Source organism: Triturus cristatus, chromosome 1_1, assembly GCF_964204655.1.
Source record: "Triturus cristatus chromosome 1_1, aTriCri1.1, whole genome shotgun sequence".
Lineage (NCBI taxonomy): Eukaryota > Metazoa > Chordata > Amphibia > Caudata > Salamandridae > Triturus > Triturus cristatus.
In genome coordinates this window covers 49194429-49222065 of record NC_140579.1, presented here as the reverse complement: position 1 = coordinate 49222065, position 27637 = coordinate 49194429, and the positions used below count along the sequence as shown (strand labels likewise).

General features: G+C 47.7%; 1 protein-coding gene across 2 annotated transcripts in view; it reads left to right on the top strand.

The window, feature by feature from the left end:
• Positions 1 to 27637, top strand: part of LOC146869337 (E3 ubiquitin-protein ligase TRIM39-like) — an 89158-nt gene that overhangs the window by 46742 nt on the left and 14779 nt on the right. Inside the window, exons 4-6 of one of the 2 annotated variants that reach the window (XM_085650879.1) lie at positions 11786 to 11808; positions 20737 to 20786; positions 21305 to 21382. In XM_085650879.1, coding sequence (XP_085507005.1) covers positions 11786 to 11808; positions 20737 to 20786; positions 21305 to 21382 — 151 coding nt within the window. The remainder of the gene's footprint in view (positions 1 to 11785; positions 11809 to 20736; positions 20787 to 21304; positions 21383 to 27637) is intronic. The other variant, XM_085650931.1, reaches the window with a different exon arrangement.

The window sequence follows — 27637 nt, the reverse complement described above, 5'->3', positions numbered from 1 at the left end:
TACATGGGCATTGTGGGCTTTGTGCATCTCTGAAACGCCCGAAAGCTGTAAGATGCCTGCGCACATCCATGTCCACACTTTCCAGTTAGAGTCTGAATACTATGCCCTTCAACACCCTTTAACGTCCTTCACCGTCCCCTTTCATTCTGGTGACAAAACTGAATTCAGAATATAAACTTCTGCTTCCATCAGTAACGCTGAAGACGGTGCGGAAGTACGGCAGGATCTGCTGTTGTTACAGAGTTACAGAGTTGTTACAGAGTGCCATAGCCGTTGGCCCGAGACAGGTTCACCTTCTCTTAATGAATAGGTAAGTGGTCCCCGCTTCCTCCTGATGCAATGCCCCTATAGGCCGCTACTTGCTCACATTGGATACTTCGTATTTGTTGTTATGATCTGCTGGTAAATAATATGCGCAGTTCACACAGCATGTCGCAACTTGGACAATAACATCAGAACATTGGAATTCTCTATAGGAGGGTGACACAGGCAGCGGGCGTGTGCCGAATAGGAACATGACTGTCCCTCTTGCAAATCCTGCTCGTTCTACAGTGGTAACTTTTTACTGCATGAACCGTCGGTGCTACCAGTAATCCGTGTACACCAGGGGTCTCCAACCTTTTCTGTTGAGAGAGCTACTTCTGATCAGTAAAATCATTGTGAGCTACTAAAGGCCGAGCAATTGGTGCATTGTTCCCAGGGTCCCCCCTATTGCCCCCTAATAAAGTACAGCTTGCAAGTGGTCCCTAGGCACAAACCGGAGCCAGGAACCTATTTTACATCTCTCATTATTTTATTACAATTTATAATCCTTCCAGTGAGGGTCTTTAGGCGCTGTCCATAGGCCACAGTCGATAGGAGATTAAGTCATTTGCCCAGAATCAGAGGATGTCGAGCCTACGCCGATACTCGAACCTGGATCCCCAGCTTCGAACTCAGCAGCTCTGGCCCTTACGCCACACCCTCTCAGTCATTCAAATTCAATGAAAAGAAATGTAAAAAAATGTTCCTGGCTCCGGTTTGTGGCCAGGAATGACTCAGATTACTTTATGTATTTAAAAATAAAAGTTCCCTGTGAAATTCTGCTTTAATTTGCATGATCAGGCCTCGAAAAATTAAAAAAATGCAAGTCTAGTGACCTGAATACTCTACTGAGAATCTAGAGTGCAGCTAATAATTCAACAACACACACATGCCGCAGCTGGCGCGTGGGGGTTTCCGAGATGGGATCTTGCGAGAGGGATGGTATAGGAACACCCCAAACAAAACTGTATGCTCACGTTTCCAGTTATCTCGAGACACAGAGTTGTGAACATGCATCACCCGCTTCCCACCAGTCAGCCTGCACTGCCAAAAGAACAAGTATTTAAGTGACCTTTCCTACAATAATAGTATAATTTTAGCAAAGCAGCTGATGCACTTCTGTTTCTTGAGAAAGCTTCACATCCACAGGCGCCACACCAGCAAAGCAGCTGATGCACTTCTGTTTCTAGAGAAAGCTTCACATCCACAGGCGCCGCACTAGCAAAGCAGCTGATGCACTTCTGTTTCTAGAGAAAGCTTCACACCCACAGGCGCCGGACTAGCAATGCAGCTGATGCACTTCTGTTTCTAGAGAAAGCTTCACATGCACAGGCGCCGCACTAGCAAAGCAGCTGATGCACTTCTGTTTCTAGAGAAAGCTTCAAATCCACAGGCGCCGCACTAGCAAAGCAGCTGATGCACTTCTGTTTCTAGAGAAAGCTTCACATCCACAGGCGCCACACTAGCAAAGCAGCTGATGCACTTCTGTTTCTAGAGAAAGCCTCACATCCACAGGTGCCGCACTAGCAAAGCAGCTGATGCACTTCTGTTTCTAGAGAAAGCTTCACATCCACAGGCGCCGCACTAGCAAAGCAGCTGATGCACTTCTGTTTCTAGAGAAAGTTTCAAATCCACTGGCGCCGCACTAGCAAAGCAGCTGACGCACTTCTGTTTCTAGAAAAAGCTTCACATCCACAGGCGCCGCACTAGCAATGCATCTGATGCACTTCTGTTTCTAGAAAAAGCTTCACATCCACAGGCGCCGCACTAGCAATGCATCTGATGCACTTCTGTTTCTAGAGAAAGTTTCAAATCCACTGGCGCCGCACTAGCAAAGCAGCTGATGCACTTCTGTTGCTAGAGAAAGCTTCACATTCACAGGTGCCGCACTAGCAATGCAGCTGATGCACATCTTTTTCTAGAGAAAGCTTCACATCCACAGGCGCCGCACTAGCAATGCAGCTGATGCACATCTGTTTCTAGAGAAAGCTTCACATCCACAGGCGCCGCACTAGCAATGCAGCTGATGCACTTCTGTTTCTAGAGAAAGCTTCACATCCACAGGCGCCGCACTAGCAAAGCAGCTGATGCACTTCTGTTTCTAGAGAAAGCTTCACATCCACAGGCGCCGCACTAGCAATGCATCTGATGCACTTCTGTTTCTAGAGAAAGTTTCAAATCCACTGGCGCCGCACTAGCAATGCATCTGATGCACTTCTGTTTCTAGAAAAAGCTTCACATCCACAGGCACCGCACTAGCAATGCAGCTGGTGCACTCCTGTTTCTAGAGAAAGCTTCACATCCACAGGCGCCGCACTAGCAAAGCAGCTGGTGCACTTCTGTTTCTAGAGAAAGCTTCACATCCACAGGCGCCGCACTAGCAATGCAGCTGGTGCACTCCTGTTTCTAGAGAAAGCTTCACATCCACAGGCGCCGCACTAGCAAAGCAGCTGATGCACTTCTGTTGCTAGAGAAAGCTTCACATTCACAGGTGCCGCACTAGCAATGCAGCTGATGCACATCTGTTTCTAGAGAAAGCTTCACATCCACAGGCGCCGCACTAGCAAAGCAACTGATGCACTTCTGTTTCTAGAGAAAGCTTCACATCCACAGGCGCCGCACTAGCAATGCATCTGATGCACTTCTGTTTCTAGAGAAAGCTTCACACCCACAGGCGCCGCACTAGCAAAGCAGCTGATGCACTTCTGTTTCTAGAGAAAGCTTCACATCCACAGGCGCCGCACTAGCAATGCATCTGATGCACTTCTGTTTCTAGAGAAAGCTTCCACCCACAGGCGCCGCACTAGCAAAGCAGCTGATGCACATCTGTTTCTAGAGAAAGCTTCACATCCACAGGTGCCGCACTAGCAAAGCGGCTGATGCACTTCTGTTTCTAGAGAAAGCTTCACATCCACATGCGCCGCACTATCAATGCAGCTGATGCACCTCTGTTTCTAGAGAAAGCTTCACATCCACAGGCGCCGCACTAGCAAAGCAGCTGATGCACTTCTGTTTCTAGAGAAAGCTTCTCATCCACAGGCGCCACACTAGCAAAGCAGCTGATGCACTTCTGTTTCCAGAGAAAGCTTCTCATCCACAGGCGCCGCACTAGCAAAGCAGCTGATACACTTCTGTTTCTAGAGAAAGCTTCACATCCACAGGCGCCACACTATCAAAGCAGCTGATGCACTTCTGTTTCCAGAGAAAGCTTCGCATCCACAGGCGCCGCACTAGCGATGCAGCTGATGCACTTCTGTTTCTAGAGAAAGCTTCTCATCCACAGGCGCCGCACTAGCAAAGCAGCTGATGCACTTCTGTTTCTAGAGAAAGCTTAACATCCACAGGCGCCGCACTAGCAAAGCAGCTGATGCACTTCTGTTTCTAGAGAAAGCTTCACACCCACAGGCGCCACACTAGCAAAGCAGCTGATGCACTTCTGTTTCTAGAGAAAGCCTCACATCCACAGGTGCCGCACTAGCAAAGCAGCTGATGCACTTCTGTTTCTAGAGAAAGCTTCACATCCACAGGCACCGCACTAGCAAAGCAGCTGATGCACTTCTGTTTCTAGAGTAAGCTTCACATCCACAGGCGCCGCACTATCAATGCAGCTGATGCACCTCTGTTTCTAGAGAAAGCTTCACATCCACAGGCGCCGCACTAGCAAAGCAGCTGTTGCACTTCTGTTTCTAGAGAAAGCTTCACATCCACAGGTGCCGCACTAGCAAAGCAACTGATGCACTTCTGTTTCTGGAGAAAGCTTCACATCCACTGGCACTACACTAGCAAAGCAACTGATGCACTTCTGTTTCCAGAGAAAGCTTCGCATACACAGGCGCCTCACTAGCAAAGCGGCTGATGCACTTCTGTTTCTAGAGAAAGCTTCACATCCACAGGCGCCGCACTAGCAAAGCAACTGATGCACTTCTGTTTCCAGAGAAAGCTTTGCATCCACAGGCGCCTCACTAGCAAAGCAGCTGATGCACTTCTGTTTCTAGAGAAAGCTTCACATCCACAGGCGCCGCACTAGCAAAGCAGCTGATGCACTTCTGATTCTAGAGAAAGCTTCAAATCCACAGGCGCCGCACTAGCAAAGCAGCTGATGCACTTCTGATTCTAGAGAAAGCTTCAAATCCACAGGCGCCGCACTAGCAACGCAGCTGATGCACTTCTGTTTCTAGAGAAAGCTTCACATCCACAGGCACCGCACTAGCAAAGCAGCTGATGCACTTCTGTTTCCAGAGAAAGCTTCACATCCACAGGCGCAGCACTAGCAAAGCAACTGATGCACTTCTGTTTCTAGAGAAAGCTTCGCATCCACAGGCGCCTCACTAGCAAAGCAGCTGATGCACTTCTGTTTCTGGAGAAAGCTTCGCATCCACAGGCGCCTCACTAGCAAAGCAGCTGATGCACTTCTGTTTCTAGAGAAAGCTTCACATCCACAGGCGCCGCACTAGCAAAGCAGCTGATGCACTTCTGTTTCTAGAGAAAGCTTCTCATCCACAGGTGCCACACCAGCAAAGCAGCTGATGCACCTCTGTTTCTAGAGAAAGTTTCAATATCCATAGGCACCGCACTAGCAAAGCAGCTGATGCACTTCTGTTTCTAGAGAAAGCTTCACATCCACAGGCGCCGCACTAGCAAAGCAGCTGATGCACTTCTGTTTCTAGAGTAAGCTTCTCATCCACAGGTGCCACACTAGCAAAGCAGCTGATGCACTTCTGTTTCTAGAGAAAGCTTCACATCCACAGGCGACGCACTAGCAATGCAGCTGATGCACTTCTGTTTCTAGAGAAAGTTTCAAATCCACTGGCGCCGCACTAGCAATGCATCTGATGCACTTCTGTTTCTAGAAAAAGCTTCACATCCACAGGCACCGCACTAGCAATGCAGCTGGTGCACTCCTGTTTCTAGAGAAAGCTTCACATCCACAGGCGCCGCACTAGCAAAGCAGCTGATGCACTTCTGTTTCTAGAGAAAGCTTCACATCCACAGGTGCCGCACTAGCAATGCAGCTGATGCACATCTGTTTCTAGAGAAAGCTTCACATCCACAGGCGCCGCACTAGCAATGCAGCTGATGCACATCTGTTTCTAGAGAAAGCTTCACATCCACAGGTGCCGCACTAGCAAAGCGGCTGATGCACTTCTGTTTCTAGAGAAAGCTTCACATCCACAGGCGCCGCACTAGCAATGCAGCTGGTGCACTCCTGTTTCTAGAGAAAGCTTCACATCCACAGGCGCCGCACTAGCAAAGCAGCTGATGCACTTCTGTTTCTAGAGAAAGCTTCACATCCACAGGCGCCACACTAGCAAAGCAGCTGATGCACTTCTGTTTCTAGAGAAAGCCTCACATCCACAGGTGCCGCACTAGCAAAGCAGCTGATGCACTTCTGTTTCTAGAGAAAGCTTCACATCCACAGGCGCCGCACTAGCAAAGCAGCTGATGCACTTCTGTTTCTAGAGAAAGTTTCAAATCCACTGGCGCCGCACTAGCAAAGCAGCTGACGCACTTCTGTTTCTAGAAAAAGCTTCACATCCACAGGCGCTGCACTAGCAATGCATCTGATGCACTTCTGTTTCTAGAAAAAGCTTCACATCCACAGGCGCCGCACTAGCAATGCATCTGATGCACTTCTGTTTCTAGAGAAAGTTTCAAATCCACTGGCGCCGCACTAGCAAAGCAGCTGATGCACTTCTGTTGCTAGAGAAAGCTTCACATTCACAGGTGCCGCACTAGCAATGCAGCTGATGCACATCTTTTTCTAGAGAAAGCTTCACATCCACAGGCGCCGCACTAGCAATGCAGCTGATGCACATCTGTTTCTAGAGAAAGCTTCACATCCACAGGCGCCGCACTAGCAATGCAGCTGATGCACTTCTGTTTCTAGAGAAAGCTTCACATCCACAGGCGCCGCACTAGCAAAGCAGCTGATGCACTTCTGTTTCTAGAGAAAGCTTCACATCCACAGGCGCCGCACTAGCAATGCATCTGATGCACTTCTGTTTCTAGAGAAAGTTTCAAATCCACTGGCGCCGCACTAGCAATGCATCTGATGCACTTCTGTTTCTAGAAAAAGCTTCACATCCACAGGCACCGCACTAGCAATGCAGCTGGTGCACTCCTGTTTCTAGAGAAAGCTTCACATCCACAGGCGCCGCACTAGCAAAGCAGCTGGTGCACTTCTGTTTCTAGAGAAAGCTTCACATCCACAGGCGCCGCACTAGCAATGCAGCTGGTGCACTCCTGTTTCTAGAGAAAGCTTCACATCCACAGGCGCCGCACTAGCAAAGCAGCTGATGCACTTCTGTTGCTAGAGAAAGCTTCACATTCACAGGTGCCGCACTAGCAATGCAGCTGATGCACATCTGTTTCTAGAGAAAGCTTCACATCCACAGGCGCCGCACTAGCAAAGCAACTGATGCACTTCTGTTTCTAGAGAAAGCTTCACATCCACAGGCGCCGCACTAGCAATGCATCTGATGCACTTCTGTTTCTAGAGAAAGCTTCACACCCACAGGCGCCGCACTAGCAAAGCAGCTGATGCACATCTGTTTCTAGAGAAAGCTTCACATCCACAGGTGCCGCACTAGCAAAGCGGCTGATGCACTTCTGTTTCTAGAGAAAGCTTCACATCCACATGCGCCGCACTATCAATGCAGCTGATGCACCTCTGTTTCTAGAGAAAGCTTCACATCCACAGGCGCCGCACTAGCAAAGCAGCTGATGCACTTCTGTTTCTAGAGAAAGCTTCTCATCCACAGGCGCCACACTAGCAAAGCAGCTGATGCACTTCTGTTTCCAGAGAAAGCTTCTCATCCACAGGCGCCGCACTAGCAAAGCAGCTGATACACTTCTGTTTCTAGAGAAAGCTTCACATCCACAGGCGCCACACTATCAAAGCAGCTGATGCACTTCTGTTTCCAGAGAAAGCTTCGCATCCACAGGCGCCGCACTAGCGATGCAGCTGATGCACTTCTGTTTCTAGAGAAAGCTTCTCATCCACAGGCGCCGCACTAGCAAAGCAGCTGATGCACTTCTGTTTCTAGAGAAAGCTTAACATCCACAGGCGCCGCACTAGCAAAGCAGCTGATGCACTTCTGTTTCTAGAGAAAGCTTCACACCCACAGGCGCCACACTAGCAAAGCAGCTGATGCACTTCTGTTTCTAGAGAAAGCCTCACATCCACAGGTGCCGCACTAGCAAAGCAGCTGATGCACTTCTGTTTCTAGAGAAAGCTTCACATCCACAGGCACCGCACTAGCAAAGCAGCTGATGCACTTCTGTTTCTAGAGTAAGCTTCACATCCACAGGCGCCGCACTATCAATGCAGCTGATGCACCTCTGTTTCTAGAGAAAGCTTCACATCCACAGACGCCGCACTAGCAAAGCAGCTGATGCACTTCTGTTTCTAGAGAAAGCTTCTCATCCACAGGCGCCACACTAGCAAAGCCGCTGATGCACTTCTGTTTCCAAAGAAAGCTTCTCATCCACAGGCGCCGCACTAGCAAAGCAGCTGATACACTTCTGTTTCTAGAGAAAGCTTCACATCCACAGGCGCCACACTATCAAAGCAGCTGATGCACTTCTGTTTCCAGAGAAAGCTTCGCATCCACAGGCGCCGCACTAGCGATGCAGCTGATGCACTTCTGTTTCTAGAGAAAGCTTCTCATCCACAGGCGCCGCACTAGCAAAGCAGCTGATGCACTTCTGTTTCTAGAGAAAGCTTAACATCCACAGGCGCCGCACTAGCAAAGCAGCTGATGCACTTCTGTTTCTAGAGAAAGCTTCACATCCACAGGCGCCGCACTAGCAAAGCAGCTGATACACTTCTGTTTCTAGAGAAAGCTTCACATCCACAGGCGCCACACTATCAAAGCAGCTGATGCACTTCTGTTTCCAGAGAAAGCTTCGCATCCACAGGCGCCGCACTAGCGATGCAGCTGATGCACTTCTGTTTCTAGAGAAAGCTTCTCATCCACAGGCGCCGCACTAGCAAAGCAGCTGATGCACTTCTGTTTCTAGAGAAAGCTTCACATCCACAGGCGCCGCACTAGCAAAGCAGCTGATGCACTTCTGTTTCTAGAGAAAGCTTCACATCCACAGGCGCCGCACTAGCAAAGCAGCTGATGCACTTCTGTTTCTAGAGAAAGTTTCAAATCCACTGGCGCCGCACTAGCAAAGCAGCTGATGCACTTCTGTTTCTAGAGAAAGCTTTACATCTACAGGCGCTGCACTAGCAAAGCAGCTGATGCACTTCTGTTTCCAGAGAAAGCTTCGCATCCACAGGCGCCGCACTAGCGATGCAGCTGATGCACTTCTGTTTCTAGAGAAAGCTTCTCATCCACAGGCGCCGCACTAGCAAAGCAGCTGATGCACTTCTGTTTCTAGAGAAAGCTTCACATCCACAGGCGCCGCACTAGCAAAGCAGCTGATGCACTTCTGTTTCTAGAGAAAGCTTCACATCCACAGGCGCCGCACTAGCAAAGCAGCTGATGCACTTCTGTTTCTAGAGAAAGTTTCAAATCCACTGGCGCCGCACTAGCAAAGCAGCTGATGCACTTCTGTTTCTAGAGAAAGCTTTACATCTACAGGCGCTGCACTAGCAAAGCAGCTGATGCACTTCTGTTTCTAGAGAAAGCTTCACATCCACAGGCGCCGCACTAGCAAAGCAGCTGATGCACTTCTGTTTCCAGAGAAAGCTTCACATCCACAGGCGCCGCACTAGCAAAGCAGCTGATGCACTTCTGTTTCTAGAGAAAGTTTCAAATCCACAGGCACCGCACTAGCAAACCAACATTATTCAAGTTCTGCAGACAGAGTCTCTGCACGTGGGGGCTGGCAGAGGCAGTGTACGCACATCCCGCCTTGTATATCAGCCAATGGGAAGTGGACAACATGGACTGGAAGCGTACCAGTTACTGACGGGGGGCTGTCTAACACTGCTCATGCAGGACTGACGTCACTCGCTTTGACCCACCACTCCCCAGTGACGCTTAATAGCCAATGGGAGCAGTTGGTGTGTGCGAAAGTGGGCAGGAATGGATAAGAGGCCGCAAAGGCCTGAAAATTAACAAAATTGCTGTGACAGGATACAAAAGTGGGGGTCAGGCTGCGAGGTACTGACAGGTTGTCGGCGAGCTACCAGTAGCTCGTAATCGACTGTTTGCAGACCCCTGCTTCAAATGTTTCTGGATTTTCTTGCCATAATTCTAGACAGTAATTTCATTGAAAATGAGCCAACGTACGACCACAGGACGCTTGCTTATTATTAAACATTTATCATCCTGAAGTCCTACTGTAATGAACCAACATACGGCCACGGGACGCTTGCCTATTATTCTGAAATGTTATCATCCTGAAGTCGTACTGTATTACCGTTTTAGTGCTGCTTGGCCTTCTAAGATCGTCTCCGAGGTAGCATGGTAACACTTAAGTGATGAAGTCTACATTTTACCAATCAGAAAATGTATATTTTTGTGCCTCACTCATCTGGCTTCCCCATGTGATTTTATTTTTCTCTCATCTGTTGTTTAGCTCTCTACACCCTTCAATTTCATGGTCCGTTTTCATTATGTTTTTTTTACCATATTCTGATCATTTTCTCAGGTATCTCTTATGTCTGTTTATCACGTTAATTTTCAGTATTATACAACATCTTAAGAAAACATTAATCCTGTAAAATAGTTTATTACCATAACTGTTACTTACTCGCATCGCTTCTCGCCCTCGTCTTTGCTACTCCTTGGGCTGGGCATGATGATGAGGTGGTAACAGTAGAGGGACTGAAGGGAAGGCCTTATGTGCGTATGCCGGGTTGGTCATAGGAAGACATCCATCCATCCTGACATGCGCACTTACACATCTTTAGACCCAGACACTCTTCCGGTGCTGTCTATAATGATGCCACGCCCCCGCCCACTCATAAATTGAAAGTCTGTTGCTTGCAATGTGCAGCCTGCCCACCCCTGTAATTTAAGCACCGCGACCGGGAATATAAACTGTCTAAATGCATAATAGGATCCAGGGGGGCAGGAAATACAGGGGGACAATGCCCCCATGAAGAAATTGCACCTGGGTGGAATTACATCCAGTACATCAGGACTAGAATTTTGTGATTGTTGCCCCCCATATGTCATGGTTTTCCTCCCTTATGCCAAGAAGCATCTCCAATGAGCTAGTGCCAGTATCTTACCACAGTTACCCCCATGCCAAACATTGCCTCCAGTCGGCCAGAAGCAGTGGTTTTCACAGGTGCCTGTCCATGCCTACAGTTGCCTCCAGTTTGCCAGTAGCAGTAGTTTTCACAGGTGCCTGCCCATGCCAACAGTTGCCTCCAGTGTGCCAGTAGCAGTAGTTTTCACAGGTGCCTGCCCATGCCAACAGTTGCCTCCAGTGTGCCAGTAGCAGTAGTTTTCACAGGTGCCTGTCCATGCCAGGAATTGCCTCCAGTATTCCAGCAGTAGATGTTTTGTATAGGTCCCTTTATAAGCCACAAATTACCTTCAGTATGTAAGGGTCAATGGCAGACTAGCAAGCATTACATCATATCCTCACTCACATTTACTCAACCACACTAAATCATTCATTCTCACTCAGTCTACCTCACTCTCACTCATTCTTACTCTGACTCCAACATACTTACTCATACTCACTTGCTCTAATTGTCATTCTCACACACTGTATCACTCATTCTCTCTCCTTCATTCACACTCACTCCAACTCTTACTCACTCATACATTTTCTCTTATTGTCCCACATTCTGACTCATACTCACCGACACTCATCCTCACTTATTCTCACTCACTCCCTTTTAGTGGCTGTCACACGCTACGTGTCACTGACACTCACTGTTACTTACAGACACTCTAGATTCTCGTGCCCCATTTTTATTTCACTAACAGTGAATAATAATCTATTATTCACTATTAGTGTAATATAAAATTGGCTGAAAACGAAGGTGGAGCACGGCTCCCTTCAGAATAAGGTGCCTCTGTGTTCTTGGTACTCATTTTGCTACCTCTGAAGCCAGAGGTCGCACAAGCAGTGCCAGGGGTCACAAGGGGCAAGCCAGGAGTCACAGGTGCGACCCCTGGCAATCCCTAAATGATGCCCATGCATGTGACCCTGTTGCGAACATCATACATTGTGTCAGGTGACTCCATTCAGAATATCAGAATGTGCAGTGTTTTTGTGACTCCATTCAGAATATCAGAATGTGTTGTGTTTTTGTGACTCCATTCAGAATTACACTGTGCTATGTCATCACCATTCCGAATATCAGTTTGTTATATCTTGTGACCTCATTCAGAATATCACATTCTGTGCTTAGACATGCGATACCCCAGAATGTGCTGTGTCATGTGACCCCAGTCACTGTTTTCTAACCATAGATAGTTAAGTGTTTCACTCCTAAAAATACTGCCAAAACTTTAACATCTCCTGTGGAAACTGATTTCACTGTGTTTGTTTCCCTGTTTTTCAGGATGTCAGAAGCACCCTAAGCAGGTAAGGCTGGTTTATTATCCTCCTGTCAGTGTGTAAGGAGCAGGTTTCAATGCTGCTGTGTGTAAATGCCACTACTGAGCTCACACAAAGTGTTAGGAAACTTTCAGATCCTCGTAAAATCAATTTACATTCTCAAAAAAAATCTTACATCCTCAGAAACCTCCCCTGCATCATCAGGAAACTCTCTTAAATTTTCATAAATCCCTGAAAGTTTTCAGCAAACCCTTTTGAGTCTTGAAATAATTGCTACAGAAATGAACTGCTGTCCTCACAAAACATATTTGTATCTTTAAAGCCTAACTGAAGTCGTACGAAAAGTACCCTGAACATACAGAAAAAGCAAGCCCATTCTGGAAAAGTCCCCCCAGGTTTTCCTCAATTCAGAGTTGTGCAAAAACTAAGTCACAATTTCCTAACTATACAAACACAAATGGTGGCTACGCTCACAACAACTGCAGGTCCAATTTTCAGCACCATTGTTAGGGATGTTGGATCATACACATAAATCTTCATGGGGGTAGAGGTGCTACCATGGTACTACAGACACCCTGCCACCTAGGGTGTGCACCTGCTTAGGACAATGTCCTTGGCAACAATTATAAAAAATAATAAGTACTAGAGCACACATAGAAAGGCCATTTAATAAAGAAAGTAGTCCTAATATGAAGTCCATCAAATGTTTTGTTCTTTTTTGTGAAGTTATTTTATTCCATTTGTAGTTCCCACAATGTTCGGTTTATATATCAGCAGGAACGGCCAATATCTGGTCTATACGAGCACAAGCAGCTGACACGTGTTTCGTCCATTGGGCTTTGTCAAGGCTGCAGACAAAATACATACATTGGAATGGAACATCATCTCTCATGAAATCTTTTATGTAAAATTCTTACGAGTCAACCTCATATAGCAGTGATGAGGCATTGGAAAATAGTGAGGTGAGATTATAAATGCCGGTCACAACGCAATGAGGATATTGTGTAAAAATGCATTGTAGCGTCAGCTCACCCAAAGCCATTAAAAGTGCTACCCATGATAGGCGATGTTGACCGAAAGATGAGAACCCAAGGAAGGGGGACATAGGGAATGGCTGTATATATCATAATACAAGGGAAAAACTAGATTTTACATGCATTGTGCTCTCTAAGATACGAAGAAATATGCATGTTTAGTGTTCCATTTTGCATGCAAGGAAAGAATAAACATTAGTAGTGAAATTTAATAAGAATACCTGAGCGCCCTGTAGTAAGGACAGTGTCCAAAAGTAGTCCGAGAGATGCAGAGAAGATCTTGTCAGAATTTATTTAAAATATATATAAAATTTTATGTATATTCGACCATGCTGAGGGAAAATAGTAGTGTGCGGATGTAGGAGAGTAGGGTCTGCTATCCTATGGTCACCCCAAATTTTTGCTTTTTGCTTCACTGGTTTTTTACATATTGAGGCTGTGGGCCTGCTAATCAGACCCCCAGCCTGCTGTTCTCTCTAACTAAATTGACACTATGCACCCTAAGTGCATAACCAATTGGAATTGGATCACCCTGTGAGCCCCTGTACCAGTGTACACTAGGTACCCAGGGCATTGGTGTATCTAGGGCCTACCAGGGGCTGAAGCATGTATTGTGCCACCCCTGGCCTGGCCTAACAATTTGACACAACTGGCTGATCACTCAGCTGGGGTAAGTTGGTGTAACCACCTCTTACTTAGGTGTAGTATACCTATACCTAACCTTAAATGGGACACATGTTAACCTATAACTCACTCCTATGGCAGGCCTTAACAATCCTGAAGGCAGAGTGCTTGGTTTCATGTGAGACGGTGCTCTGGCATGAGCTGAGCCTGTCTGCAGTAGTCGGAACAACTTTCTTCTACCGTTTCCAGATATCGCCATACCATATACTCTTAAGTGCATTATGAACCTCGCGGTTAAATGCTATCTTTGGTTTGGCTCTATCAAAACATGTCGAGTAAGGTGTCATACGAATTGGAATACTAACCCCTCGCCAATTCTGGCAACGGGGTTAGCATTCCACCCTTCTAGAGGGACACGAAACGTACAGAACCTGAAACCCGGGTAAAATCAGACATAGCCTCAGCTCCACAAAATGGACGCTGCCACCACCGACACAAGTCTGCCCTCCTGCTGCTGGGAGTCCTTCCAGCTTGGGAGACGTGGACAAAGGGTTTCCTGCCAGGGGAGGTGCGAGTACCACCCCAGACAGGATTTTGTGTATTGGTCAGGTAGGGCTTGAATAGAATCAGACATGCCTGAGGCTCACAAGGAGCCTCGGTGCATATGCCAGTTCAAACCGGTCCTGGGACACACCAGCCCCGGACCTGGGGCAAGCTGGACAAAGGATTGGGGGTGTAACCACCCCCCTTCCTGGTCCCACCCTTAGGGAGGGACCTAGCAGGTAGTCCGGCCCCTAGAATCCGCTTAAAGGTAGGAGCTGTGTCCTAAGACTTCAGACATCCTGGAATCAACTTGAAACTAAGAAGAAGACGGGAACTTCGACGTTCTGCTGCACAGAAGACTGAAGGAGATCTCCCCTGTGGTCAGGGAGTGACCATCTTGCTAACGCAAGCACCATCCAGCGAATCGACGTCTGCTTTGCCGCCGCCTCCTGCCGGAGCCCGAGCCCAGAGCACGACAAGAACTGGACCTCCAGACCTCTCACAGGCCGATCCACAGTCCCTGCAAAGAAGGAACCCCTGGAGGCATCGAGACACGTGGAGCCAGCCATCTTGAAAGACACTCGACAAGCTGCAAGCGCAACAACAGAGGCTCCCTCCGAGTTGTGCTTTGGGTCCTGAGAAGCCCAACATCCGAGCAGCATCTGTACCAAAGGTGAGCCCTCCAGCATCTCCACGATCTGCGTGGGGCCCCTCTGCACTTTGCAACTCGATGCGCCTGCCCGGTCCCTGGCCCGTTGGCTAGTGGCCATTTTGGCGAACCTAATTGAAAACTACGACGCTGGTCTGGTTGCTCCAGACTGGCCCCTGCTGCCCTCCAAAGGAGCAGCCCCTCTGACCTTGCTGGTCAGAACTACAAGCTTTCTTCGATTCCTGCGACTTCTGCTTTTGCCAAGGCTTGTTTGCTTCCTTCGAGTCGCCGACACCGCCGACAGCGGGGCTGCAGAGACAAGCTACCCCTCTTCACCTGTTTGCACCCGACATCGCCTGGTACCTACCTGGTGCCACGCCGGTCACTGGCTAGTGACTGTGAACACTGTCCCCTCTGCTTTCAGGTCTTCTACAACTCCGATCCACCCTTGGATCCACCGCTTCTCTTCTGGACCGACCGCCTGCAGCATCTTTGTCATCAGGCTCCATTGAACAGATAGACGAAGGCAGACGCACTTCTAGACCTATGCACCCGCTTCCTGTGGGTGAGGTAAAGCTGGCACTCCGGTGCACAAGTGTAGAGTAACATCTCTAATGTCTAGATCTGAAGTCTTGATTTCGTAGTTCAACCAGAAGACCCTTTTAGCAGTAACTTTTGAACTTTTACGCACCCATTGAAAACCTATGGGAGCCCGCGTGTAACTTTCCTCACTGCACACGCGACCCGTGGACCTCCTGGTCACTAACTGAAGTTAGCTCCTTGTAGGCCCAGCAATTCTAGAGGCCCTAGGCCTTTTTCCTTTCCTAGTCGTGGTACTTATACCACTATTTTAGTATATAGTTCGAGCGGCCACCAGGGCCTATCCATATAAAGTGCAACTTCTGTATATTGTAATACTTTCTTGTTTAACGATTTGTGCTCCTGTGCTCATAAAGAGTCTAGGGGATACTTTGAGTAATAAATACATATATATTTTGAATATATATCTGTGTGGTGTCCTTTCATTGGTATAAGGGGGGGTTGCATATGGTAAAACAGCTTGCTTTACATGCCAAAACGAGTTTAGCCTGAAAGACGGCTTAGCCTACGCTACCACTAGGGCAGCTGGTCCGAAAAGGTTGACTTACAACCACACCATAAGGGTGGCTTGGCATGGTACAAGGTGGTCACTTTAACTAGTGAACATCATATACCAGGCCAACTTCTCACAGCGGAAAAGTAAACATTAGTGCACCGCAAGGACAGCAAAGTCTCCTGAGTAGTAGAAAGGGCAGTGCAAATAACAACATATAAAAGTAGACCAGTTCAGAATGGAAACTGATCACCCAGGTGAAACGAGGGAAGTGATTACATGTGTAGTGCAATACAATTAAAAGGGCCAATGTATGAATATTTGTCTTGTGAATTTCCTAGTGGAGTGGGAAATAAGCAAGTAGCATTTTATGACTGACTGGTGGTGATCGGTCAGTATAATACCAAAAAAGGCCATCTAGGGTAACCTACCAAACCCTCACATTTCTGAAAACTAGAGACCCGGGAGAGTCCAGGGAGGTATGGCTTGCGTGGATCCCCCAAAGTTTCCCTAGCCAGAAACCCCTGCAAACCTGAAATTTTGCTGAAAAAAATCAAACTTTTCTCAAATGTCTGTGTGAGAAAGTTCTAGGATCACCGGACTGACACAAATTTCCTGACACTCAGCGCTCCCCCAGGTCTCCCGATAAAAATGAGACCTCACTCGTGTGGGTGGGTCAGGTACCCATGACAGGCAAGGGCCCAAAACATATTGTGGAGACTTCAAAATTACCCATCATAAAATGACCTGGTTTTGCAGGGAGGGGGGCACCATTTTTTTTTTGCCCCTGGGATCACGGCCATCTAGGGGAACCTACCAAACCCACACATTTCTGAAAACTAGACAACTCGGGGACTCCAATGAAGTATGGCTTGCGTGGATCCCTCAACGTTTTCTTACCCAGAATCCCCTGCAAACCTCAAATGTAAGTAAAAAAATCACTTTCTCTGTAATTTTTTGCTTGGGATCACGGTGCCGGCACAAATGTCCTACCACACAACGTTCTCCTTGTTCTCCCGAGCAAAATGATACCTCACCTAGGTGCCGGCAGAGCTAGCGTTCAAAATCTACAGCTAGGCACTTTGCATAAAAAGGGTCAGTTTTCACTGTAAAAATGTGGTATGTCCATATTGCGTTTTGCACCGTTTCCCGTCGCGTGGCCTTTGCCTACCCACACAAGTGAGGTAACATTTTTATCGGAAGACATTGGGGAATGCAGGGTGGGTGGAATTTTGTGGATCCACGCAGATTCCAGAACTTTCCATCACAGAAATATGAGGAAAATGTTTTTGTTTTTTTACAAAGTTTGAGTTTTGCAAGGGATTCTGGGAAGAGAACCTGGTGGAAGCCACACAAGTCACCCCATCCTGGATTCCCCTGGATGTCTAGTTTTCAAAATTTTATAGGTTTGCTAGGCTTACATGGGTGCCAGCAGAGCTAGAGTTCAAAGTCTACAGCTAGGTACTTTGCAAAAAAAGGGTCGGTTTTCACTGTAAAAATGTGGTGTATTCGTGTTTTGCGCCGTTTCCTGTCGCAGGCACCAGGTCTACCCACACAAGTGAGGTATCTTTTTTATCGGAAGACTTTGGGGAATGCAGGGTGTGTGGAATTTTGTGGATCCACGCAGATTTCAGAACTTTCCATCACAGAAATGTGAAGAAAATGTGTATTTTAAAAAATAAAGTTTGAGGTTGGCAAGGAATTCTGGGTAAGAGAACCTGCTACAAGCCACACTAGTCACCCCATCCTGGATTCCACTGGGTGTCTAGTTTTCAAAAATGTATAGGTTTGCTAGGTTTCCCTAGGTGCCGGCAGAGCTAGGGTTCAGAATCTACAGCTAGGCACTTCACAAAGAAAGGGTCAGTTTTCGCTGTAAAAATATGGTGTGTTCACGTTGCGTTTCGGGCCATCTCCTGTCGCTGGCACTAGGCCTACCCACACAAGTGAGGCACCATTTTTGCTGGGAGACTTCGGGAAACATAGAATAGTAAAAGTGTTTTTGCCAACTGACTTTCTGTGCATTTATCCCTTCCAAATGTAGGACAGTGTGTAAAAAAGTATAATTTTCAAAAAAGCCCTCTAATTCACATGCTGGTATAGGTATCCACATATATGGAGTTGTGCAAATAACCACTGCTTCTAAACTCCACATGTTGTTCCCATTTCGGAAATACATAGTTTTCCTCGATACCTATTTTTCACTCTTTATATTTTACCAAGTGAATTGCTGTATACCCGGAACACAATGAAAAACCATAGCAAGGCGCAGCTCAGTTACTGGCTCTGGGCACATCGGATTCTTGGTGAACCTAAAAGTCCTATGTATCCCTCCCTTGCTTCAGGCTCCTCCTTCTTTCATGAGATCCTGGCTCCCCTGGATACCCATATAAAGCTGCCGACCCTCCCTTGCTTCAGGCTCCTCCTTCTTTCATGAGATCCTGGCTCCCCTGGATGCCCATATAAAGCTGCCGACCCTCCCTTGCCTCAGGCTCCTCCTTCTTTCATGAGATCCTGGCTCCCCTGGATACCCATATAAAGCTGCCGACCCTCCCTTGCTTCAGGCTCCTCCTTCTTTCATGAGATCCTGGCTCCCCTGGATGCCCATATAAAGCTGCCGACCCTCCCTTGCCTCAGGCTCCTCCTTCTTTCATGAGATCCTGGCTCCCCTGGACACCCATATGAAGCTGCCGACCCTCCCTTGCTTCAGGCTCCTCCTTCTTTCATGAGATCCTGGATGCCCATATAAAGCTGCCGACCCTCCCTTGCCTCAGGCTCCTCCTTCTTTCATGAGATCCTGGCTCCCCTGGATACCCATATAAAGCTGCCGACCCTCCCTTGCTTCAGGCTCCTCCTTCTTTCATGAGATCCTGGCTCCCCTGGATGCCCATATAAAGCTGCCGACCCTCCCTTGCCTCAGGCTCCTCCTTCTTTCATGAGATCCTGGCTCCCCTGGACACCCATATAAAGCTGCCGACCCTCCCTTGCTTCAGTCTCCTCTGGGGCTTCTTTCATGAGATCCTGGCTCCCCTGGATACCCATATAAAGCTGCCGACCCTCCCTTGCTTCAGGCTCCTCCTTCTTTCATGAGATCCTGGCTCCCCTGGACACCCATATAAAGTTGCTGACCCTCCCTTGCTTCAGTCTCCTCCTTCTTTCATGAGATCCTGGCTCCCCTGGATACCCATATGAAGCTGTCAACCCTCCCTTGCTTCAGTCTCCTCCGGGGCTTCTTTCATGAGATTCTGGCTCCCCTTGATGCCCATATGAAGCTGCAGACCCTCCCTTGCTTCAGTCTCCTCCGGGGCTTCTTTCATGAGATTCTGGCTCTCCTGGATACCATATAAAGCTTCGCACCCTCCCTTGCTCCAGTCTCTTCCGGAGCTTCTTCCATAATCTCCTGGCTCCCCTGGATGCCCATATAAAGCTGCCGACCCCCTCTTGCTTCTGTTTCCTCCGGAGCTTCTCTCATGAGATCCTGGCTCCCCTGGATGCCCATATAAAGCTGCCGACCCTCCCTTGCTTCAGTCCCCTTCTAGACCTTCTCTCATGAGATCCTGGCTCCCCCGGCTGCCCATATAAAGCTGCTGACCACAGTTCAACTAAGATATAGGTCTATAGGACTCTGCTAACCTAGCATCTTTACCCGGCGGAAGGATCATAACTACAGTTGCCTCATATTAGGAAGGTGGAATTTAACAGCCTTCCAGAGAGATCTCATTAAAATAAGATACCCAGAAAGAGACCAAAGATTTTATCAATTTTTATAGTGTTCAGATGGGATCCCGTCTGGGCCCGCTGCTTTCCCTTTACTGAGCCTCCTAACCTGTTTCCTTATCTCTCCCTCTGTGATCCCATCTGGGCCTGCTTCTTTCCCTTTACTGAGCCTCCTAACCCCTTCTCTTATCTCTCCCTCTGTAATCCCGTCTGGGCCTGCTGCTTTCCCTTTACTGAGCCTCCTAACCCGTTCTCTTATCTCTCCCTCTGTGATCCCGCCTGAGCCTGCTGCTTTCCCTTTACTGAGCCTCCTCACCCGTTCCCTTATCTCTCCCTCTGTGATCCCGCCTGGGCCTGCTGCTTTCCCTTTACTGAGCCTCCTAACCTGTTCCCTTATCTCTCCCTCTGTGATCCCGCCTGGGCCTGCTGCTTTCCCTTTACTGAGCCTCCTAACCTGTTTCCTTATCTCTCCCTCTGTGATCCCGCCTCGACCTGCTGCTGCTTTCCCTTTACTGAGCCTCCTAACCTGTTCCCTTATCTCTCCCTCTGTGATCCCGTCTGGGCTTCCTGTTGCTTTCCCTTACTAAGCCTCCTAACCTGTTCCCTTATCTCTCGCTCTGTGATCCCGCCTCGACCTGCTGCTGCTTTCCCTTTACTGAGCCTTCTAACCTGTTCCCTTATCTCTCCCTCTGTGATCCTTTCCCTATGTCCTAAAATCTGCTGTTCCGTACGACGTGGGAGTTTTTGTTTTGCAACCAGTTTTTCATTACTAAGCGGTCTGGGTTCAAATCGTTCGTATATATCCCACTAAAGCTACCCAACATCTTTAGGTGTAGAGGATGGTGACAAGGTTTAGACCGGCTGGGATTGGGTGTTGTAGTGTTGTGTTGTGGGTGCTGTCGGGAATTCACATGGACCTCAGGTAAGAAGGTATTTATTAAGTATATACACAAGATCCACCAGGAGCAGATGTAACCTGTCTCTGCCCCCCTCTCACTCAGCTAACGGCCGCTCCTACAAGACCCACGCTGTGGCATTCAGTGGCATCACATGAAGCGCACTTGTCTCACTGAGCCATCTGCCTTAAAACACACCTGTCATAAGATGTTAAAGGTACTTTTGGATATCGTTAGAGCTTTGACTGTTGTGTATGAACAGTAACTCACACTGAGCTCTAGTCCGCAGGCGCTGCTCCATATACTGAATCTTATTTCAACTACAGGTCCTATGTGATGTTCATGCTTTGGTCCTGTATCTGTCATTGCTCTATAATACAAAGATGATGTTTGTTATTACAGGTGTAATAATGTGAAGATTCAGAGCCCAGAGGTGGTGAAGAGTTATAAAGGTAAATATCATTGCGATGATTAGCTCTGTATGCTATTGTTCATGAAAATGATATGGTATGATATGGTGTGGTGTGCTACGGTATGGTGTGGTGTAGGATGGTATGGTGGACTATGGTGTGGTGTGGTATGGTGTGGTGTGGTATACTATGGTATGGTGCGGTGTGGTGTGGTGTGATATGCTATGGTGTGGTGTGGTGTGCTACGGAATGGTATGGTATGCTATGGGATATTATGGTGGGATGGGATCAGATGGGATGGTGTGGACTGGTATGGTATGGAATGTTATGATGGTATGGTGTAGTGTACTATAGGGTGAGACCATGGTATAATATGGTATAGTGGTATGGGATGGTTTGGTATGGTGGTAATGGATTGAATGGGATGGCGATATGGTATGGTGTGGTATGATGTGGTGTGGTATGGTAGTTGTGTGGCATTTAGTGGTAACGTGCACTCACGTCAGGGTACAGTTACTTGATTTGTGTCTCTAAACTTTGTCTTTTCCAGATCTTTCTAGATTTCTACTTATCTCCATTCTGTATACGTGCTGCTGCATTTCCTTTGTTTAAATCATTCTTCCCCTTGGACTTTCCTGCTAAGTTTATCAGAAATTCAGATGCAGTAATTTCACACCTCACATTAAAAATACTGCTAGGCTTGACAACTGCGAGCAACTCAGTTACTGCAGTATTCTGGGACTATTGAATGGAAAATTACCTCAGAATTTGGTATTTACCACATAACACATTCTATTTGCCAGAGTTTTAGCACCAACAGGGACCAAGAGCATGCATCGACACGGACCCAACGCATGCATCTAAACTGACCTAACGCATACATCTACTCAGACCTGGCTCATGCAACTACACTGACCTAACGCATGCACCTACACTGACCTAGAGCATGCACCTACACTGACCTAGCACATGCACCTACACTGACCTAGTGCATGCACCTACACTGACCTAGCGCATGCACCTACACTGACCTAGAGCATGCACCTACACTGACCTAGTGCATGCACCTACACTGACCTAGCGCATGCACCTACACTGACCTAGAGCAAGCACCTACACTGACCTAGTGTATGCACCTACACTGACCTAGTGTATGAACCTACACTGACCTAGTGCATGCACCTACACTGACCTAGAGCATGTACCTACACTGACCTAGAGCATGCACCTACACTGACCTAGAGCATGCACCTACACTGACCTAGCACATGCATCTACACTGACCTAGTGCATGCATCTACATTAACCTAGTGCATGCACCTACACTGACCTAGCACATGCATCTACACTGACCTAGTGCATGCACCTACACTGACCTAGAGCATGCACCTACACTGACCTAGAGCATGCACCTACACTGACCTAGCGCATGCACCTACACTGACCTAGAGCATGCACCTACACTGACCTAGTGTATGCACCTACACTGACCTAGTGTATGCACCTACACTGACCTAGTGCATGCACCTACACTGACCTAGAGCATGTACCTACACTGACCTAGAGCATGCACCTACACTGACCTAGAGCATGCACCTACACTGACCTAGCACATGCACCTACACTGACCTAGCACATGCATCTACACTGACCTAGTGCATGCATCTACATTAACCTAGTGCATGCATCTACATTAATCTAGTGCGTGCACCTACACTGACCTAGCGCATGCACCTACACTGACCTAGCGCATGCACATACACTGACCTAGAGCATGAACCTACACTGACCTAGAGCATGCATCTACACTGACCTAGTGTATGCACCTACACTGACCTAGCGCATGCACCTACACTGACCTAGAGCATGCACCTACACTGACCTAGAGCATGCATCTACACTGACCTAGCTCATGAACCTACTCTAACCTCGCTTGTGATCCTACACTGACCTAGCACAAGCATCTACACTGGTCTAGCGCATGCATCTACACTGGCCTAGCACATACACCTACACTGACCTAGCGTATGCACCTACACTGGCCTAGCGCATGCAGCTACACTGACCTATTGCACACACACACAGTTTATAAGATCTTCCCTCACAGTCTACACTCACACCATGCACTCGCAGTTAGACCCATCGCATCACGCACATATGCTCTCATGCCATGCACGCACGCACACACACAATACAAGACAACAGTAGAGTACTAATGCACTTTTATTTCTGCAGATAATTCCTGAATACTATTTGTCATGTTCCTGCTACAATTTCTGTAATTTCTGCTAAAGTGGAATGTGTCCCCAGTAATATCTGGTTGAGTGGAACCGCATGTGGTAATACCGCATGTGGTAATCCTGCATGTGGTTATGCTGCATGTGGTATTCCTGCATGTGGTGATCCTGCATGTGTTAATCCTGCATGTGGTAATCCTGCATGTGGTTATGCTGCATGTGGTTATGCTGCACATGGCTATACTGCATGTGATAATACTGTATGTGGTAATACTGCATGGGGTTATGCTGCACATGGCTATACTGCATGTGGTAACACTGCATGTGGTAATCTTGTATGTGGTACTACTGCATGTGGTAATACTGTATGTGGTTATGCTGCACATGGCTATACTGCATGTGGTAATACTGTGTGTGGTAATCCTGTATGTGGTAATGCTGCATGTGGTAATACTGCATGTGGTTATGCTGCACATAGCTATACTGCATGCGGTAATACTGTATGTGGTTATATTGCATGCGGTAATATTGGATGTGTTTATACTGCATGAGGAAATCCTGCATGTGGTAATACTGTATGTGGTTATGTTGGATGTGGCTATACTGCATGTGGTTATACTGCACATGGCTATACTGTATGTGGTAATCCTGCATGTGGTAATACTGCACGTGGTTATGTTGGATGTGGCTATACTGCATGTGTTAATACTGCATGTGGTAATACTGCATGTGGTAATACTGCATGTGGCAATACTGCATGTGGTAATCCTGCATGTGGCTATACTGCATGCGGTTATATTGTATGTGGTATTACTGCATGTGGAAATACTGCATGTGGTAATCCTGCATGTGGTAATACTGTGTCACTTGGAATACAAGTTGGGCAGAAACTTAAATGTTCGAGGCATATGAGCTGCAGAATTCATACTTTTGCAAAGATCGCCATCTGGTATTGGGCTCGGATGATTGCAGTTTGTTGTTGTCTTGGAAGAAGTCTTTGTAGAGATAGGTGACTCCTCCCTTGGATGATAGTGCGCATTGGCATCGACTCCATCCTCAGATTGTTTTTTTCCGCCATCGGGTTCGGATGTAACTTCGGCGTTCCGGTTCGATACCGTGTTTTCCAAACCTTTTCGATGCGCAAACCATCACAACTCGATGGTATTGTTTTCGTTCACGTGCTCTTCGACGCGCTAACTCAAAAATACTCAATTCCGGTCGTCGACGTGGGCTGATGGGCCTATCGGCGCCATTCGTGCATACGGCTAATGGAAAGGACTCCATTCAAGAAATGTCCCCAGTTTGGAGCTAAATTTCCACACAGCGACCACCACAAGGTCTGCAACCTTTGTCTCTAGCCAGAATACAAGGAAAAAGTTTGCCAAGCCTGCGCCTCCTTTCGATCCAAAAAGACTATCCGTGATCACCGGGCTTGACGACACGTTATGGTGGAATAGGCTGCACCGGTGCAAGAAAACATCTTCGATAAAGGCCCCAATGTTCCAGAGGCAGAGTATTTGGAAGAGCTCGACATCGTACCTTAAGCTGATGACTCTGATGACCACATCACTCCAGGTCAAGGAGTGAGTACAACTGCCCCTGCACCTAGCCCACACGAAAAAAAGAAGGCTCTGGTCAAAACTTTGCATGGCGGTCTTAGTCGCTACCCAAAGAAAACTTCAGAAGCCCCGCCTCCAGGCCCGGCTCCGAAGACAAACGAAAAGCCTTCCGGCTGCTCGGGACCGAGCAAGCCGCATATCGTGCCCAAAAACACTGTTGGTGCCAAAATCGGGAATACATCCTACTCCTGTTACCTCCAAAAAGGCCTCGGCATCGAGCTCTTCAGCGCCGAAAGACCAAAAAGCCTTGGATCTGAACAAACCCCGAAAACCTTCAGATCCGAAAAAGATTTCCAACTCGACATCGAGCAAAAAAACCCTTATAAGGCTCCAGAGCAGAAATCAACACCACGTTCGGAAATGAAAAAATCGGCCCCGAAAGGAGACACAAACCAGGAAGAACTGTTTCAACCAGATCCTAGCGATCTGAAACAAAAGACGTTGCATGTGGACCCTAAAACAGGCCATATTGTCAGTATCCCAACAAAGAAGAGGACATTGAATACCTCACACACTCCTGAGGTGCCTGTGAAGAAAAGAGACTTTGCCACTTCACTCCTAAGACCCTCTTCTCCTGTTTTTCCTACTAAGCCTTTGTCTCCTACAAAGTCTCTTATACACTTTCCTAGAGTCTCTCCACCACCACAGGATGATGATGACATAGGGGAAGGGTGTGGACATAATGACCCTTTATATGACCCTGATGATGACACTGCTATACCACAGAACACATGGACAGATTACAATGATCCTGCAGATCCGCCAGACCTTCCTGACCCAGATGCATATCCAACACGGCCACCTCCCCGATGACAACATAGGGTTTAGACAGCTTATTGATAGGGCTGCCCAATATCATGGCGTACAAATGCATTCAGACCCCATGGAGGAAGACATCCTGGTAGATACTTTTGCCCGGTCACAAAAGACAATATAAATATTGCCCATGCTCTAAGGTGTCATTAAACACGCTCCAGGCGTCTTCAAAGACCCTGTCAGGACCAGAATTCTCAATCCTCGCATTGACAAAAAATATAAACTTACCCCCAATGATCCCACCTACATTAAAGGACAACTCCCTTTAGATTCTTTGGTAGTGTCCAATGCAAGGAAACGTGCCAATTCTCAATCCTCCGGTGATGCTCCATCTCCAGACAAAGAGTCTAAACTGCTAGATGTTTCAGGCAAACAAGTTGCCTCCCAAGCAGCCAATCACTGGAGGATAGCTAATGCACACGCACTGCTTGCCAGGTATGATAGGGCTCACTACGATGAGCTTGAGGACCTAATTCAGCATTTGCCTGACCAATACAAGGCCAAAGCCAATGATCTGGTCCAGGAGGGCAAGTTAATTACAAATGCATCCATTTAATGTGCCCTCAATGCAGCAGACACCGCATCTAGATCTGTCAACACCAGTGTCTTACACCAGTGTCTTACTACGCAGACATGCATGGTTGCGCATTTCTGGTTTTAAACAAGAAGTGCAAACTACTATCTTAAACCAGCATTCGACCAAGAACACCTGTTCGGTCCAGCTATAGACACAGCTTTAGAAAAAATGAAGAAAGACACAGACGCAGCAAAATCTATGGGATCCTTACAGTCTCCATCCACACGAGGCTCCTTTTGTCGCTCCTTTTACGGGGGCGCATCCAAAAACATCAGCGCAGACACTGCTTCCTCCTCCTACAAAAGCCCCACACAAACTTCCCCCAACAAGGGATATTTCAGAGGTGGGTACAGGGGAAATAACAACAAAGGCAGAGGCCTAGGTAACAACACTCGCGCCTCCCCCACTACCAAACAATGACTTCCCTACACTCCCTCCAGACCATTCCACTCCGGTCGGAGGGAGACTCTCACAGTTCCTACCTGTCTGGAACTCCATCACCACAGACAGGTGGGTAAAACAAATTATCCAGTATGGTTCCTGCCTGGAACTTACTGCAACTCCCCCCAACATACCGCCAGCATCCAATGTCCACGGAACATCTAACGCTCCTCAAACAGGAAGTTCTCTCACTGCTTCAAAACCATGCAATAGAACCAGTTCCCCTACAGCATCAAGGGACAGGGGTTTACTCCCTGTACTTTCTAGTCCCCAAAAAGGACGGTACTCTCAGACCAATACTGGACCTCAGACCTCTCAATCTCTACATACAGTCATATCACTTCCACATGATCACTCTTCAACAAGTCCTTCCACTGCTGCAACAAGGCGACCTCCTTGCCACTTTAGATCTCAAGGACGCCTACTTCCATATTCTCATACACCCCGCTCACAGGACATATCCAAGGTTTACAGTGGACGGCCAACACTATCAGTTCAAGGTTCTCCCATTCGGAGTGACCACAGCACCCAGGGTCTTCACAACGTGTCTTGCCGTAGTAGTCACACATTTACGAAGACAGCAGATTCATGTGTTTCCATACCTGGACGACTGGCTAATGAAAGCCAAGTCACACAGCCAGTGTGTTCACCACACTTACAAAACAATTCAGCTGCTCCACGACTTGGGGTTCACAATAAACCTCACCAAGTCACATCTCCAGCCCTCCTACTTATATCAGTATCTAGGGGCCACAATAGACACTTCTAAAGCTCTGGCATACCCCAACCCAGCCTGGATAGCTAGTATGCAAACCCTCATCACAAAGTTTCAACCCCAACACTCCCTACCAGCTCAAGTGTTTATGCAGCTCATAGGAGTGATGGCCTCTTGCATTTTCATAGTACCTCATGCAAGACTTCAGATGCGCCCTTTACAGGAATGCTTAGCACGTCAATGGAACCAGGCTCACGGTCAGCTTTCAGATCTGGTGTTGGTGGACAGCCGCACACATCGCTCTCTGCAGTGGTGGAACACACAAAACCTTTTCCAGAGGGCGGCCGTTCCTAGATCCAGTTCCACAGATAGTGCTAACAGCAGACGCATCACTCACCGGCTGGGGAGCCCATCTCCTAAACCACACAATTCAGGGCAGGTGGACCCCTCAACAAAAAGTGCTCCACATCAATCACCTAGAATTACTG